General features: G+C 46.8%; 6 protein-coding genes and 1 non-coding gene across 7 annotated transcripts; 3 read left to right on the forward strand and 4 right to left on the reverse strand.

The window, feature by feature from the left end:
* Positions 1–2,660: 2,660 nt before the first annotated feature.
* On the reverse strand, positions 2,661–3,475 carry E1B28_010454 (uncharacterized protein; the record flags this gene model as incomplete). The annotated part of the gene is made up of 2 exons (XM_043155420.1): positions 2,661–3,079; positions 3,160–3,475. 2 exons carry the CDS (start codon positions 3,473–3,475, stop codon positions 2,661–2,663), a joined length of 735 nt encoding a protein of 244 aa, XP_043007888.1.
* Positions 3,476–6,444: 2,969 nt separating this feature from the next.
* Positions 6,445–6,846, forward strand: E1B28_010455 (uncharacterized protein; the record flags this gene model as incomplete). Its single annotated transcript, XM_043155421.1, has 1 exon — positions 6,445–6,846. One exon carries the CDS (start codon positions 6,445–6,447, stop codon positions 6,844–6,846), a length of 402 nt encoding a protein of 133 aa, XP_043007889.1.
* A 1,789-nt stretch (positions 6,847–8,635) lies between these two features.
* ADI11 (1,2-dihydroxy-3-keto-5-methylthiopentene dioxygenase 1) lies at positions 8,636–9,420 on the forward strand (the record flags this gene model as incomplete). Its single annotated transcript, XM_043155422.1, has 5 exons — positions 8,636–8,857; positions 8,919–8,953; positions 9,012–9,076; positions 9,134–9,261; positions 9,325–9,420. The coding sequence occupies 5 exons, from the start codon at positions 8,636–8,638 to the stop codon at positions 9,418–9,420; spliced, it is 546 nt and encodes a 181-aa protein (XP_043007890.1).
* Positions 9,421–9,676: 256 nt separating this feature from the next.
* On the reverse strand, positions 9,677–10,915 carry E1B28_010457 (uncharacterized protein; the record flags this gene model as incomplete). The annotated part of the gene is made up of 1 exon (XM_043155423.1): positions 9,677–10,915. The coding sequence occupies one exon, from the start codon at positions 10,913–10,915 to the stop codon at positions 9,677–9,679; it is 1,239 nt and encodes a 412-aa protein (XP_043007891.1).
* Positions 10,916–11,881: 966 nt separating this feature from the next.
* On the forward strand, positions 11,882–12,844 carry E1B28_010458 (uncharacterized protein; the record flags this gene model as incomplete). Its single annotated transcript, XM_043155424.1, has 1 exon — positions 11,882–12,844. The coding sequence occupies one exon, from the start codon at positions 11,882–11,884 to the stop codon at positions 12,842–12,844; it is 963 nt and encodes a 320-aa protein (XP_043007892.1).
* A 144-nt stretch (positions 12,845–12,988) lies between these two features.
* Positions 12,989–13,081, reverse strand: E1B28_010459. The gene has a single exon. It is a non-coding gene; the product is annotated as a tRNA-Gln (tRNA).
* A 60-nt stretch (positions 13,082–13,141) lies between these two features.
* On the reverse strand, positions 13,142–14,672 carry E1B28_010460 (uncharacterized protein). The gene is made up of 4 exons (XM_043155425.1): positions 13,953–14,672; positions 13,739–13,887; positions 13,502–13,677; positions 13,142–13,435 (listed from the first exon to the last, which is right to left on the reverse strand). Exons 1-4 carry the CDS (start codon positions 14,150–14,152, stop codon positions 13,244–13,246), a joined length of 717 nt encoding a protein of 238 aa, XP_043007893.1. The 5' UTR covers positions 14,153–14,672; the 3' UTR covers positions 13,142–13,243.
* Positions 14,673–15,727: the final 1,055 nt, after the last annotated feature.

Consider the following 15,727-nt stretch of genomic DNA (forward strand, 5'->3'; position numbering starts at 1 on the left):
CCCATCCAGGCGCTACGATTATTCCCCTCATCATATCCTCCGACAAAACCCAACTCACCGTCTTTGGGAATAAGACAGCCTATCCCGTTTACATGAGCATCGGAAACATACCAAAGGAAATCCGACGTAAACCTTCTCGCGGGGCATATGTTCTTCTTGCCTATCTCCCTACCTCCAAGCTCAGCCATATCAGCAACAAGTCGGCTCGTCGTCGCGCTCTGGCTAATCTTTTCCATACCTGTATGGGTCATATCCTATCCCCTTTAAAAGATGCTGGCCTCGACGGTATAGAAGTAACGGATGGGATGGGTGTATGTCGGCGGGGTCACCCTATTCTAGCAGTCTACGTCGCCGATTATCCAGAGCAAACTCTGGCCACGATAGCCAAAAGCAACCGCTGTCCTGCACTCTGCCCAACGGAACCCGAACAGCTGGGTGAAGACGGCATGGATGGGCCTTTCCTAGGACTTCAAGATGCTCTCAATGTCCTCGAAACCATTGCTGACGGCCCGACCGAGTTCCATAAACAATGTAAAGCACATGGCATGAAGCCTATTGCGGAACCGTTCTGGAAAGAGTTACCCTATACCAACATCTTCCAGTCAATCACTCCAGATATCCTCCACCAACTCTATCAAGGACTCATCAAGCATCTGGTCGCTTGGTTGATAAAGATTGTCGGCGCTGCAGAGATAGATGCTCGATGTCGACGGTTTCCCCCCAATCACAACATACGGCTTTTCATGCGAGGGATCTCCGGTCTTTCTCGCGTCACTGGAACAGAGCACCAGATGATCGGCCGACTACTTTTAGGCCTTATTATCGATGTTCGACTTCCTGGTGCCTCTTCTTCGTCTCGCCTATGTGGGGCTGTTCGGGGCATGTTAGATTTCGTCTACCTTGCCCAGTACCCTCTTCATACTACCGACTCGCTCAAACTTCTCAAACAGGCCCTTTCCCGTTTCCACATCAATAAGGACATCTTCGTTGAGCTCGGAGTATCCACCAGCTTCAAGATCCCCAAGCTGCATGGATGCCAGCACTATGACGTCCATATCCAGAATTTCGGTACTGCAGACAATTACAACACCGAATATACGGAGCGACTACACATCGACCTCGCCAAAAATGCCTACCGTGCAACTAACCATCGTGACGAACTCCCTCAGATGGTGCTTTGGTTGGACCGACGCGAAAAACTGCACCGCCATATCAAGTACATCCAACACAAGTTGTTGGGCACCACAAACCCCCTATTTTATACGATATAACACCTGGAGTGACTTTCGAACGCACTCTGAAGATGACGCGACATCCTACCAGAAAGGCTGTTAGCTTCGAGGTGCTTGCAACTGCCTATGGTGCCATCCACTTCAAGGAGGCATTGGCACGTTATGTTACTAGCATTCGTGCTCCCACCCTCTCGACACGAGTCCTCATTCGGGAGTCTCAAAATCTATACATCCCTTTTGCACGTGTTCCTGTTTGGCACCGCGTCAAGTGGACAACCCCTGACATATACAATACAAAGACACACGGTTCTGTTGTGGTAGACAGCGCCCACGTCAACCCTTCCCGTAAGAATAAGCGTGGACACATCGTTCCTGGTCGTTTCGATACTGTTTTGGTTAATGTCAAAGATGGGCAGGCGCTCGGAGTTAAAGGTTTGTTCACTTGGTTCTACCTTCATCCAAGTTTCGTGGACTGACTCATTATACAGGGTATCGGGTGGGCCGCGTTCGCGTACTGTTTTCACTTTCAGAGAGCCAGAAGGACATGCTCTTCCAGGCGGACGAGCAGGAATATGTAGCAGACCACCTTGCTTACGTTGAATGGTTTACTACGTTCCCTCGCAGACCTGAAATGGCTCATGGCCTCTACAAAATAACCCCTTCGGCTGATGCAGACAGCGGTTACCGAGATGCTAGCATTGTTCCGGTCTGGTCGTTCAGACGAAGTGTTCACTTATATCCTAAGTTCGGTCCTGTCGTACCTTCTGAATGGACTTCTAGCACTGTTTTAGATCAGTGTTCTTGTTTCTTTGTAAATGCATTCAGTGATAGAAATTCCTACTACACTGTGTTCTAATATGATTAAACCCTTTCCCCTTCATTTGTGTGATAACTTATGCAGAAACTCAACTACCAATTAGTGCGAATTATCACCAATTATCAATTAACATCAATTAAAATTCATTAGTATCAATTAACATCCAATTACTGTTAATTACTGTTAATTACTGTTAATTAACAAAGGAGGTTTTTTCTGATGCTCGGAATCTCAAGCCGAGGCCAACGTTCTCTCTTGGTTCTCTCAGTGACGGTGCCAAATATGGTTTCTAAGTTGCCAGTGGGTTGTGATGCTCACAAAGGAGATGGTGGGCTTTCCCACTTTGTGAGAAACGGGCACAGCTGGCCCGGGTTCTTTCTCGATCTTTTCTAGGGTTTTCCTCGTCGTAAGCTGCAGGGAGAAGTGTGATTGTTTGCTCGACATGCATTCACTATATTTTCACACACTTAACTTCCTGGCTTGCGGAATTTGAGCTGCCCTGTCTATATTGTTCCTGTTCGTTACTTGAGACCCAACTTTCAATGTTCGCATACAATTTATATTACAAAACTGGGGAATAGTATAGTATGTACGCTACACATGTTGTCATTCTAAAACCCCTGCAATACAGGCTCCCAGTGGGTTCTTGCAAGTGTCTTGAAAGCAAGGAAGCGTTTAAAGGCAAGTTGCCGATATTCAATATCTTCCATACCAGCCTCCGAGTCGAGGTCGGAGTCTAACTCCGTCCGACATTGCAACACCTGAGTCGGAGTAGCGGGATACTCTCCACTGATGACCGCCGCACTCAGTTCTCGGGTGACGGGGACAAGATAGAAGGTAGGGAGGGTGCCGATCATAGTTATGCATGGAATGGTCATGGACTGTAGTGGATCAAGCCATCGCCTGGTTCGCTTATCATTGTTAGACTGGAAGGCAGCTATGGCTTCCGCGATGACTTGCGCTTCCACGTCATGGGTTTGGTTAGCGAGGGTTTTATCCTCAACGAGGACCAGTAGAACGAAGGTTGTGTCTAAGAAGCCATGTAGTAAACAGACGTCTGTTTCTGCCGCACGATGTATGTCGCCGCATACAGTCAGCGGGATAATGTACCGAGTAGAGACTGAGGATCAATATCCTGGTCGAAACCTAGAAGCCTCAGGGTCCCGGCAGCAAAGTCGTCCACGAAGGATTCCTGGTGGGCGTCGATAGCGAGTCTAAGGTGGCGGAGGTATCGGGCAGCGTCGAGCGAAAGGGGTGTGGCGTCAAAAGGAGAGCTGAGGATTTCAGGATCGATATGGTCGAGGGACGGATCTGGGTTAGGAAAGAACTCGCTCGGCTGAACAGGCACAACAGTGATGTTGTATGCATCAAGGTCGCTATCGGACCAGTCGCTACCCGACTTAGCAGACCATATTATGCTCGCCATGGTTTACTTTAGGATCTGGGGATGATTAGAATACTGCATCGCCGAAGATGGGCGAGGGCACTTACATGAGTAATTGCTCGCTTCGCTCGCAATTATTATCGTCGGGTGGGGGGGCGGTCCACTTTTGTTTGTAATTGTTTGTCGTTTCCGTTTCAACGTTACGCGACCTGTTTGCTCGTCGCCTTGGGCGACGAGCAGCCCTTTCATCCTCCATTCTACCTGTTCCAAAACCTCGAAAATCAAAAGAGAAGACCTATTATTACCCATTTATCAAGTTCAATGACAGAAATCGATACTTTTTCACCACTTTTACGACGTGTTTTTTTTTCACCGCCAGTAAGATATGTCGGATAGGGAAGGTAATACATACAGGGCGTTCAGTCGTAGAGGACATAGCCGCGCGCCAGGTATCTTCAATCTTCTGTATTGTGTTACAGTCGTTCTCAAAAACCTTGCGCCGCGTCTTTTGCATGTGCGAAAAATTAAAAAATTCAAAGAAATTCACAGAAATTCAAAAAACTCTGTAAATTCAGTGTAGCTCTATTCCACTCTATATGCATTCCTTTTTCAGTCGCAAACGCCCGGAAATGTCATGGTCTACCGTCACATCAACACAGATATGAAGAAACATGCATCGTACTACCTCCTAGAAGAAGGCTCTCGATGTCGTGTTGGATGCTCTGGGTGTTTCAGATGACAGTGTACAGCAGTGGAGATGGAGTAAAGAGAAACATAGGGCTGTCAGAGCACTCACACTACCCCAAGGACATCCAAGATTTCTCGAAACCGCTGTATCCGTCGAGTTGAATCAGCTGGTGTGCAAGACACCCTCAGTTTTCGCTTCACGAAATCTGGACTACCTGGCAATCATGCACGGCGGCCAGTCAATATCGATACCAACAATCCAACAAAAGCTTGTTGAGCTTGGACTCCATCAGAAGTACTTAGGAAAAATTGCCTTGCAGCATTATGAAGCTCTTCACACTGACAGTGCATGGTTGGATCACATCATTCAAAACTACATGGCTGAACAGATTATATTTGTTGACAGTGAATCTTCGAAGTATGGTCGTCCAATTGCAGGGCAGTATGAGCACAACATAGGGAAATTCCAGAAGATTTCAACAGAGACGAGACGAGAGCGAAGGTCCTCAATCACTCCCTATTCTAAGGCTTCGGCTGTGTAGCTTCGTAGACTTCCCTTCCAGCTGCTTAATATCATACCCGTAGCCTGTTTATGCTGTTGTCAAGCTGGTTGCAAGCTGGGCTAAGAAATTTCAATGTCAAACAGGTTTTTCCTCTTCAGTCTTCACTCATGCCATTTCCCTCTTTTTCAATAAACACATCTTCTCAATCACTCTGGAACCCCTTGTTGCCATCGACCTAAATCCTATTTTCCAGAATCCCAACCCAGAATTGATGTTTCCGAGGGGCTGTGGTTACCACGTCGTACCTCAGCGGAAGAGTGCCCTGTAAAAATAGCTTTTCCTTGCCGCCATCCTCTATAAAATCCTCAGGATGATATAGGAATGTCAGTCTATACTGATCATATGAATCTCAGTACCTTTTCACCAAGCTGAAGTGTCGTTGGGCCTGCACACCGTCGTCGCTGACATGGTCGGATTCAGTAGCGTTGTTCATTTCTTTGACTTATTTCCGGACTTGTTTCTGGACGTATGTTGTAGCACTTGATATTCTGATGCAGTTCCAGCAGTAAAAGATGTGAATTGAGACATAGAGCGAATTAAAATAATTTACAGGCATTTTTTTAATTTTTTTTAATTTTTTAATTTTTCGCACGCGCGAAAGACGCGGCGCAAGGTTTTTGAGAACGACTGTACAATCTCATAAACCATCATGCCCATTGTCCCCAGTGTTCCTTGAGATAGCAATACTGAAGAATCCCTCACAGTTCACCTACCAGCCCGGAAAAGATGCCCGTCCTGCAACGTAGTTCAACTGCTTCACGCATTCAGCAATACACACAGTCACGACCAATGCAAGACTTGTCATCGTGCTAAGACAAATTGGAGGAGCTCGCTCTGTAAGGAGCTGAAATCAGAGCGCTCATACCCCCACGCACTCAACACACCTTTTCTGATCGCTGTAAGAAATGTCGGCAAAAGCAAAAACGTACACGCTGTCATAAGATTCTGAAATTTCGACATTTCATTCCCGCTCACCTTCAAGAAACTGTATGACAACGTGGAGTTGTAATCGTCCCAGTCAACACAGTGGTATTTGAACGAAAAAGATTTAGAAAACATGGCGACAATGAAATTTTACTTTCTATCGCTACTGAGATTCAAAGCGAGCTATGTACCGGGCCGCATGCGGTGCATATTTCTCAAGAAAAAAAAAGGGGATGGGGTGCAGGGGCGAAGCCCCGCCTAGCTGGGTGAAGGGCAGGAACACATCCGAGCGCAGCGAGCGTTCGTGTGTAAGCCCGGAACCCTAGCTAGTAGAGATGTTGGTTATTGATAAAGAGTGGTTGAGGACAAGTTGGGGAGATCCGCAATTTTTTGGGGGTTGCGCTAATTGGTCTGTCACACCTATCATTCTTTTTGTTCCTCACCGATACCCTTTCTTGCAAAGCTGGCTCTCTTGTTGTTTTACACGATATTCATCGACTCGGCCTAAGCATCCCTCAACTCCTGTATGGCCTGCCGTATATCGCAACCTATATCGCGATCGCGGACCTACATCTATTAAGCGGGAGGTGTGAAGATATCACGTGGAGGTGGCTGCCCCACTATTAGTATCAACAATATTCGATGTCCGACCAGTTGCCGACGACAGCTCTCGGGTATTTCGCACACTCACCCTATTTAGTATTGACACCTTTTTATAGAGCCGCGCTTGCCAGGCTAATGTTAATCACCACCATTTCGATTGTAAGTGCCTTGGCCCGTCTTTGGCGATGTACATATTCTAATCTTCAGGTTTCAGTGCTCAGCGTTCAAATCACTATGGCTAATTATAAACGATTTGCAAGGCCGGTCAGGGACTGGTCCAGCTACGAGCTTGAGGCGTATAACATAACAGTTGCATTTCGTACACCGGACAAGTTCTTCCCTACCCCAGACCCGTCCCTCGACCTCGTCGATCCGGCAATCCTCACCTCTCCTTCTCATGACATCAACAATCCCGCCCTTTCCGACGTCGCAGCCGAATACCTCAGCTACCTTCGTCTTACCAGATGCATGCAAGACAGTTTCGTCATTGACTTCGCTGCCGAGACACTGAAGCTTCTAGGTTACAATGAGCGTTGTACCACAGTATCTACTATTCTGTTTAGGGATATGCAACATTTTCAAGTACCACTTCCACACACCACTTACCGTATCAAAAATTTGACTAGAGTATTTTAATAGTGCTCAAAATGTTAACCTGAATTTATGAGGATTTTAGGATAGCTGTAAGAAGCCTCGGAGAGTGTCCGAGGGTGATTCGAGAAGTGCAAAGCGTTTTGTCACGTATCGTCACATCCGGCAAGACTTCGGCAAGTAGCAAAGCTCGCGCCAGGCCAGCTCACTGCCGTCTCGCTTACAGGTCGATTTAGGACCTCTGCTGTATCGTTTGGCTTATTCCACACTACCGTTCACTCCCCTGCCTCTGAAACCTTGTATTTAATGCTAGTGTTTTCGTTTACACTTAACTACGTATCTAAAATTTTGAGATATATTCCGGAATTTACCGTTCCTGGGCTGTCACGCTGTAATCACGACCAGATCTGAGCTATATTTTAAATTTCATTTCATATCCTTTGTCTTTCAGTGGCTACAACTGTACATACAAGCTCATGTGTAGTCTACGGATCCTACAAAAAATTGCCGAGCCCACAAATAAACGGGAAGACCAAGTTTTATCCAATTTTGCATATCCTTGTCATTTGCACATCGGAAACCAGAATAGTACACACTACAAAATTCCACTCACCATTGCTGGCGATGGCAAATCTTTTGCTCCAGCGGACGTGTGCCTTATCCATAACTCAAACTTTGTTCTCTTGGTGCTCGTTGAGGACAGCTTCCTCACCCTCCGGGATGATTCAGAGGCCCAGGTCATTGCGGCGGCCATAGCGGCCTTTCAGTTCAACAATCGAAACTGCAGAGGCCACACCCTCCAGCCTTTGGATACCATGACGATCCCTTGCATAACGATGACCGGCACTTGCCCTTCCTTCTATCTCGTCCCTGTCACCACAGAGCTGAGTAAAGCTGTCACCAGTGGCCTGTATCCAGCTACTCAAACTCAGGTTTTGCGGTGTGCCACTTTACCAAACGACATAGGGATGGCAGATACTGGATACAGAAAGCTTGCTCTGAAACACTTTCTCGCTTTCAAGACACTTGCGAGAAGCCACTGGGAATGTATTTTGGAGGGGGTTCGGAGGAATCCCCCTTGTACTGTCTGAAATGGCGGTGGTGGTTTGATTGTGAAGCCGCGACTCACTTTGCATGTGCGTTTCACAGAGTTCTCGTTTTTTTACTCCCCAGGCCTTGCTCTTATCGTTACTGATTACTCCACCCATGGTACATACATGCTATAACATACATATATATAAACGTCTTTGCAATTTCTAACTTCGATACCAGAAGTAATTCCTTTCCGACTCCTTGCTAGTTGCTATGACTCCCCAATTAATGTGCTTATCACTATGTATTCATCTGCTGTTCCTTTTCCAGCCATTTTCCAGCCAATTCGCTTCCTATCGAGCCGACGACTGCTTGGTCTGTGACGAAGGAAGCCGGACTCCCACCCTCGCTCTAGCGAGCATACTACTTACTCGTTGAATTTAAAACCCGCTTTCGCATTGGACTACCTATAGGGTACCCCAGTCATCTATGCAAGCCTAAATTATCGCCTTGGTCCACTTGGGTTCCCTGCGGAGGCTGAGCGCTGAGGCTGAACGGAACAACGCTCTGAATCTCGGACTGAAGGATCAAATAACTGCACTGGAATGGATCAAGAAGAATATTGCTGCATTTGGTGGTGACCCTAAATCTCAAGCCGAGGAGGCGAACGTTGGCGTTTACGGGTCCAGTCGGCCCGGGTTCTTTCTCGATCTTTTCTCCCAGACTGTCTCAATAAATGCTTGGTCCGTGACGAAGGAAGCCGGACTCCCACCCTCCTCGAATCCAGTTCTAGCCATCAAGTATGCGAGCATACTACTTCGATAACCTTCCAGGCGACCAACGTCTACCACACGACTCCAATCCCTCACGACCTGTGACGACCGAACTTCTGAAGAAACTGAAAGTCGAAACGTTCCATATCCCACTGACCGACGGGTATCAAGACAAGATCGATGCTATAGCGAAGGAGAGGGGGTACAAGAATAGGGATGTTATTAACATTTCCAAGGACGGGTTGGGTGATGTGAATTACCGAAACATAACTTGTTTCGATTCTATTTCGATCTGATGGATTTGAGCTACAGGCGTACGAAGACAAGATCAAGATGTTTTTCGATGAGCAAGTGTCTTCATTCAAGATACAGAAAAAAACCAATCCTGAAACGGATGCCGCCCAGACATCTCCATGAAGATGAAGAGATTCGATTCCTCGTAGATGGCAGTGGATATTTCGACATTCGAGGTGAAGGTGGATTCAAATCAAACCCCGAAGAAGAGCCTCACATCCTCTATATTCCAGAAACTCCCACTGACTCTTGGATCCGCATTGCGATGTGTTCGGGTGATTTACTTGTCCTGCCAGCTGGTATTTATCACCGGTTCACGTTGGACGAGGGTAACAAGGTAGAAGCGATGCGCCTTTTCAAGGTGAGCTCGAAAACTTATTGCGGTGATGTCACATCCCTCCGCTCTGATGATACGCAAAATCAGGACGAACCCAAGTGGGCTGCTTTGAACCGCAGCCCTGATACAGATCACAATGTTCACCGAGTCGAGTATCTGAAGAGTATTGCTCAAGTTGCTTGAAGAATGCCGTTCAAGTGACATGCAGTTGAGATGACAGTATATATGCTACCGTCTTCAGTCGTTTCCATGATATTCATACATATACATAAGTTATATGACCAGAGATACAGATGCTCTGAAGGAGTCCATGAGTAGATGACTAAAAGGATGTGGTATGTAGAGTGGAGTGCTGAAAATGACGATAAAAACCCAGAGAAACCTAGACCCTAGAACAGTTAAACACGTATTTGTATAACTTGGAGTGAAGCGCGGTATGCTATTTCCTCGGAGTACCACGAGAAAACTTCAAGGGTTGGACCTGCTGCAATACAAACGGTTGCGATTTCGTCACTTCTATCCTGTAAGAGGGAATAAAATGCTCGCAGGGTAACGAAGACACCGCACTACTCGGTGAATCAGGCGGTGGCGAAACGGCGCTTTCGAACGGATTGGGGATAAAAACTATCGGAAGGACACTATCCTCCGCCTGGAATTCTTTCTCTGACCGTTCAAACCTTCTCCTTCTCTTTGTGCTTCGGCCACGAGAAGGCAGAACGATCGCCTCGTCGCTTTGACCATCGTAAGAAACTATGGAGCCCGAACGTTCTATACGTGACACTCGGCTCAGCTGGCGCAACATCGCTGAATTTCTAGCCCGCGTTTTGAGTAAGCCGACGATGACCGGCGTTGGCGCTCTGTCGCGGTGGAGCGTTTCATCATTATCATCATCTGCCCTCTCCTCACCTTGAATTGGTCGTTGACTGATACCGGCCGGTAAAGGAGGGACGGGGGGGAGAATCTCCTTGTGGTCAAAACCTTGATAAATTTGGGTACACGCAGACGCTTGTGAATAAGCAGACCCTGTGTCGCTGCTTGGAGATTTCGAATGCACGAGAGGTTGAACTGGGGAACTCCTCTGAGTAATCGCGGCTGATGTCGATAGTGTTGGGGATGTTGGGATCCTTCTGAGCTTGGGTGAGAGTGGTATCACCAACGGTGGAAGGTCTCGGGGAGACAATGATGCTCGAGGTGCTCGTCGTTCTTCTTTCAATGGCTGAAAGAATGAAGAAAGCTTTGCAGAGGCAATGACGGGAATAGATGGGGTGAAAGTGGTTGTCGACTGTTTATGAGGTATTCCCGTGCCTTCAGAATCAGAAATGCCACGATATTCTGTCATGGAAATATAGAGACTTGGAGCCGGGGTGTCATAAGGGTCGAAAGGGTCCTGTGAGTGAATGTCGTGGTATGCCATTATTGGGACAGGCAAAGGCAAAAATGATGGAGTTTGTCTCTTCGAAGCTGGGGCACCAATTAACTTCTCGATTTCCTGATCCACGACATAATCGGCAAATGAAGGCTGGCGGGTTGCTTTCGATTTTCGTCGTCGTCGGATGAATATTATGACACCGACGGCGCACACGAGAATGGCAATCCCAGCTACTACCAGACCGATGATGAGGCCAACGTTTGGTTCGTTTCTTGAGGCTGAGCTTTCTGCATGGACGACAGGTGCCATTTCCTGAACGTGGGGTGGAAAAGTTAGGCGAAATAACTCTAAATTTTTGGCGATGAAATAAGGGATGCATAACTCGGTGTTCTCTGGCCGACCCTACAGATGCTATGTGAGGGGTTCATTCCCCGATATGCCCAAGGTGTGCAGTAGCAAAATTTAATTTGTAAAAGTCCGGAACATGGGTGTCTACGAGCTTTCGATTGAGTTTATGCTGATCGTCGTTCGTTAACCTTGAAGCTTGATGTCTTAGAGTTCTGTGTTCGGCGTTTTGCGCTGTTTGAATTATGGAGCAATTACAGTATGCAGGAGGATAGGCGTTCTACTGCGCAGTAGTGTGACAGCTGTTACAGACTGTGACCTTAATCTGCATCAAAATCCATTCCGTACTTACTCCGCTCAGAAAGTTCAAGATGGCAGAGGTGAGCTCGTAAAAAGCTTTTTGGTCTTAGCTCGAGACTGAGAGGATTGTAAGTAGAATGAACCTCCGTGTCAAGCTCAAGGTGCAGTCAGTCCAACCATGGCTGAGAACCAACTACTCATCCCAGATCCCTAGCATGCAGTCTTCAGACTTGTCTGAACAAAAACACATATCAACCTGAACGGTGCGACCGGTACCTGCGGGAACTCTACTTGTGCTGTCAAAAAATGTATGAGGAAAGTGATGGAAAGGGAGAGTCCACGGCTTGCCCAATGCCAAATGTAGTGAAACGATGGCTCAAAGACCATCCTCGGTAAAGGTGAGCCTGTGTTTAATAGACATTTTGCGAGTGCTTACTGAGGGCAGTGGATCGCATCATCATCCAGGGCACCTCAACGTCTTAGATCGTCCTAGCGCTTAGGCTACGAATAGTAAATTCATTAGGCGGGAACAAACCGTTTTCGTCGATGTCTACGACCGATCAGAACCGTCGACGGCGAATAATCAATAAATACTCGATCTCGACAGGAGTTCGTGGTTCAGACCCCATTATGCCTTTCTCAAAGCCATCCTCATCTTCCGGATCCTCGTCATTCTTTCGCAACTCATCGTTGACCATTACTCCACCAACTACTCTCGGGAAGTCTTCTATCCCGAAATCAAAGCTTATCATTCCAAAGACTTTGCACCAGCTGTTCAGAGTCAATGCAAACAGTTTACACCCTTCTTCTATCAGTCCCCTTCCTGCCGCCAATGTTCGTCGAGCCTCTATCAGGATGCCTCACCTACGAAGACTTCCCTTCGCTAAACCCGCACCTCATCCAACCCTTACCACACGGATTTCAACACCCTCTGCTCCATACTATCGTCTCATGAAGCACGAATCGCGATGCCTACAAAACATTTCCAGCGGCATATACGTCGCTTTCGAAGACGACGCTCGCTCCTTCGAAGGAAAAGCGGTCGAGGAAGAACTTAGAGCAGAGGACGGCCGCAGATTCACACATATCATTCAGATCAGTCGTACAATAAATTTATTCTCATCACCTATTATCTCGTATTCAACCGACCGTCACTCCACAAAACACCTGCATCTCTCAATTCTTCCACGTCCGCACGACCAATACGAGCATCACATGTGGATTCTGCAGTTTGATCCCGAGCTTACAGGGTTGACTGCTGAACAGGCAGAGATGTGTCTCGACTCGAGTTACTTCTACCCCGAGAAGAGGTTCACGTTGACGGATAATGGGGTTACGAGGTTGGGGTCTAGACAGATGGCAGCGGCAAGGGAGTTTATAAGCAGAAGTACGAGTACGTCGCGGGTATTGGTAACAGGCCCTCGAGACTTCAGGACGGATGTTATGTCTATCGTCGCCTGTGTCCTTGCTTCTACTTACAAAAGCCCCCTTGCGGATGTGGTAAACAGTATCGATCGGTTGCAGGGGGTTGAAAATGTATGGCAGGGGTGTATTTCGCGAGTGGGGGTGGAGTATATTCAAGAGGTTTGTTAAAATGATAATAATGATATAAAGTATGAAGCAGTTCGAATGATTGGCACTTTTGGAAAATCATCAACTTGTATGTTCGCTGTCAGTTCCTGTTTCTCTCGGGTAGCTGGGCAGCAAAATATTGCGACGAGGTTGTCTGAAAAACATAGGTCCTGCCAGGACTCGAACCTGGGTTAGTGGAACACAAACCGTAAAGTGATTGATCAGAATCCACTGTGATAACCACTACACTACAGAACCTCTTAATACATGTTCTAAAACCCGCCTTCGTGTGTTCCCAAAGCAACTTGAAGTTTTGAGGTCAACCTCGAGCTTTTGTCAAAAATTCTTAAGACTGTAGATTAGAATCGCAGATAGCAGTAGTAGTACATTTGATGGTCTGCAATAAGTCCCACACCTCTCTTAAAGCGCAGGATGCGCATACTTGACATCCGTAAACTTAAACTTCCTCCTCCCCATAGTCTCAATGATCTTATCATGGACCTTCCCCTGCATCCCGGCAGCCTTTTGAACGACGCCACCTGTCTGCGGCGCTGCAGGGTGCGGACGGGAGGGAACCATTCCACGGGCTTTAATAAACTCTCTTGCGATGTCCTAGTAAACGTATACCAAAGTCAGTAATGTAGAAGCGGTGAGGAGTCAAGAAAAGGAAAAACGCACGTTACTCTGATCCGGGGTAAGTTTGGACGTCATCAAAGGAAGCTGGCTGGTTTCTTCTTCTTCAGCATGTTTGAGGAAATTGGAAACGGCTTTAGACATAGTCTGGTCGTAATTAGGGTCGTCGAGGGACGCGCTGTCAGCTTCGTAGACGAGTTTTTTCACTTCTGCGTGTTCCTCTAGACAAAAAGAAACGTCCAGTCAATTCTCCTGGTTTTATCAAACGGTTGCGAAACTAACCTTTGTTATGATGGGCGGTATCGCCCATCCCAAACTTTTCAAAGTGGTTATAAAGGGTGACTTCCTCGGCATCGCTGTGGACTGCCATCTCGCGAATCAGGGTATTGGCAATGATGCCCTTCTCGTCCTTGGTCGTCGCAGCTTTGAATCTGTACCACCGGGTGTCAATAAAAGGGACAACAGGGGTAGGGGTGAGTTCAAAGGAAAAACTGACCTCTCGAACAAGTCACGAACGTTATCGTGGTCGAGTTTGATCTCGCTGGCGATGTTCAGCATTCCGGTGGTTTGGCTGGCCATAGTTCGTAATGGAAACGTAGGTGTTGGAGGGTATGAAAGACGTGCTCGTAAATGTGAAGTAGTAGCTCGTGCAACGATGGGTGTTCTTCGAGTGAGAAGAGTAGCTGTAAGACTCATGGGTCTGATATGCCTTTTCGTCCCTTTTTAAAAGTTCCATTATAACAGAAGAATGGATGAGAACGTAGTCTGAGCGTCATGAATGCGAGAACGGATGATGCTTTCGGTCAAGCCCTGACATCAAAAACGCTGGGAGTGGAAGGGGGGGAACGTGACCACTAACCACCACCCATGTCCACCCCGGGCATGTCAGTCGTGTTAGTGTCCCCCTCCTGATAGCCTCAGTCAACGATATCCACAGACGTAGCCCATACGCGCTGCCTACCCGATAACGAGTGTCACCATGGGTACCCTTAGAAGGGCAAACCGTCGAGTCAGACGTCTCCGACCCATAACGGAGATCATTGCCCAATGGTTGGCACCCCGAAAGAGAGAGAATGAACGTGGAACGAAACTGGAGCTTTGAGGAAGACTCTATACGAATCACTGTCTATTAAATCCTAAAATAAGAAAAGGATACCTCCATCCCAGACCCACTAGTAGAACTAGATGTGTGCACCACTGACACCCCCCTGCCCAACTGGATTAAAGTTTCGGAAGCATCCGAAAACTACGCAGTACCAAGCCACACACAAATTTATAAACACAATCAGACGAAAACCCCACAAATAATATAAACCACTGCCAACGCAAAACACAACTACTACCCAAACCGGATGGACATTCCAGAAGATCTACACGGAAACCAGGAGGCACGATTATCCTCTCCCGGTGTCAACTGACGTTCACTGATATGAATCTGACAGGTGTCAAGCCAGATAAGGCAACTTGATCCCAGTAATGGTCGAAACCAGCAACATCAGGAAAATGCAGATTTATTAATTAGTATGAATTAGTATGAATTAGTACTAATTAATAATAATCGATACTAATTGGCACTAATTCAATTAGTATGAATTAGTATGAATTATTATGAATTCGCTAGGTTATCAAATTAATTCGTACTAATTACTACTAATTCATACTAATTAGCATGTAATTAGTATGAATTAACACAGCGATTAGCACAGATTAACATACAAATTAGTACCGATTAGTGGAGAAATAGCACAAGATTAATACCAATTAGTAGAGAAATAATACCAATTAGTATTGATTAGTAGGTTCAGGCTTGGGGTTCTTTCAATTCGAGTAAACGGCAATGGTCATTGACAGTCAAGTATACTAACGACAAACGATAAATCTATACTAGTCCAAGTCCTACGCCAAACCCACATTCAGTCATCACTTAGCTGATCAGACCCAGAATCGTCATCCACCTCATCCACATCAACTTCCACTTCCTCACTACCACCCTTAGCAAAAACGGTCTGGAGAGGTTCATCGTCACGGCGGGAATGCTGATTACTACCTTCCCCTGCCCCTGCCCCTTCTTCAACGTCATCGTTGTCTCCGTCCTCTCCATCCGAGTCGGAGTCATCACTGAAATTATAAGTCTTTTCGACGTGGCCTATGAATGGTCCACCCCTGCAGTTGTATAAATGAATGGTTAGCGGGCGGTCGAAAAACAACAACAGGAGACGTTACTGAGCATATGCATATATTTGCTTCATGATGCTATGGAAATGTTCTTCG

The sequence above is a fragment of the Marasmius oreades genome, chromosome 6 (assembly GCF_018924745.1).
Source record: "Marasmius oreades isolate 03SP1 chromosome 6, whole genome shotgun sequence".
Taxonomy (NCBI): domain Eukaryota; kingdom Fungi; phylum Basidiomycota; class Agaricomycetes; order Agaricales; family Marasmiaceae; genus Marasmius; species Marasmius oreades.

Coding starts and splice junctions, on each gene's coding strand:
- E1B28_010460 (XM_043155425.1), bottom strand. CDS start 14,152: ATGAGTCTTACAGCTACTCTTCTCACTCGAAGAACACCCATCGTTGCA. Junction 13,888..13,952: donor GTTCGTGACTTGTTCGAGAG/GTCAGTTTTTCC, acceptor CCGGTGGTACAG/ATTCAAAGCTGCGACGACCA. Junction 13,436..13,501: donor TTACCCCGGATCAGAGTAAC/GTGCGTTTTTCC, acceptor TACGTTTACTAG/GACATCGCAAGAGAGTTTAT.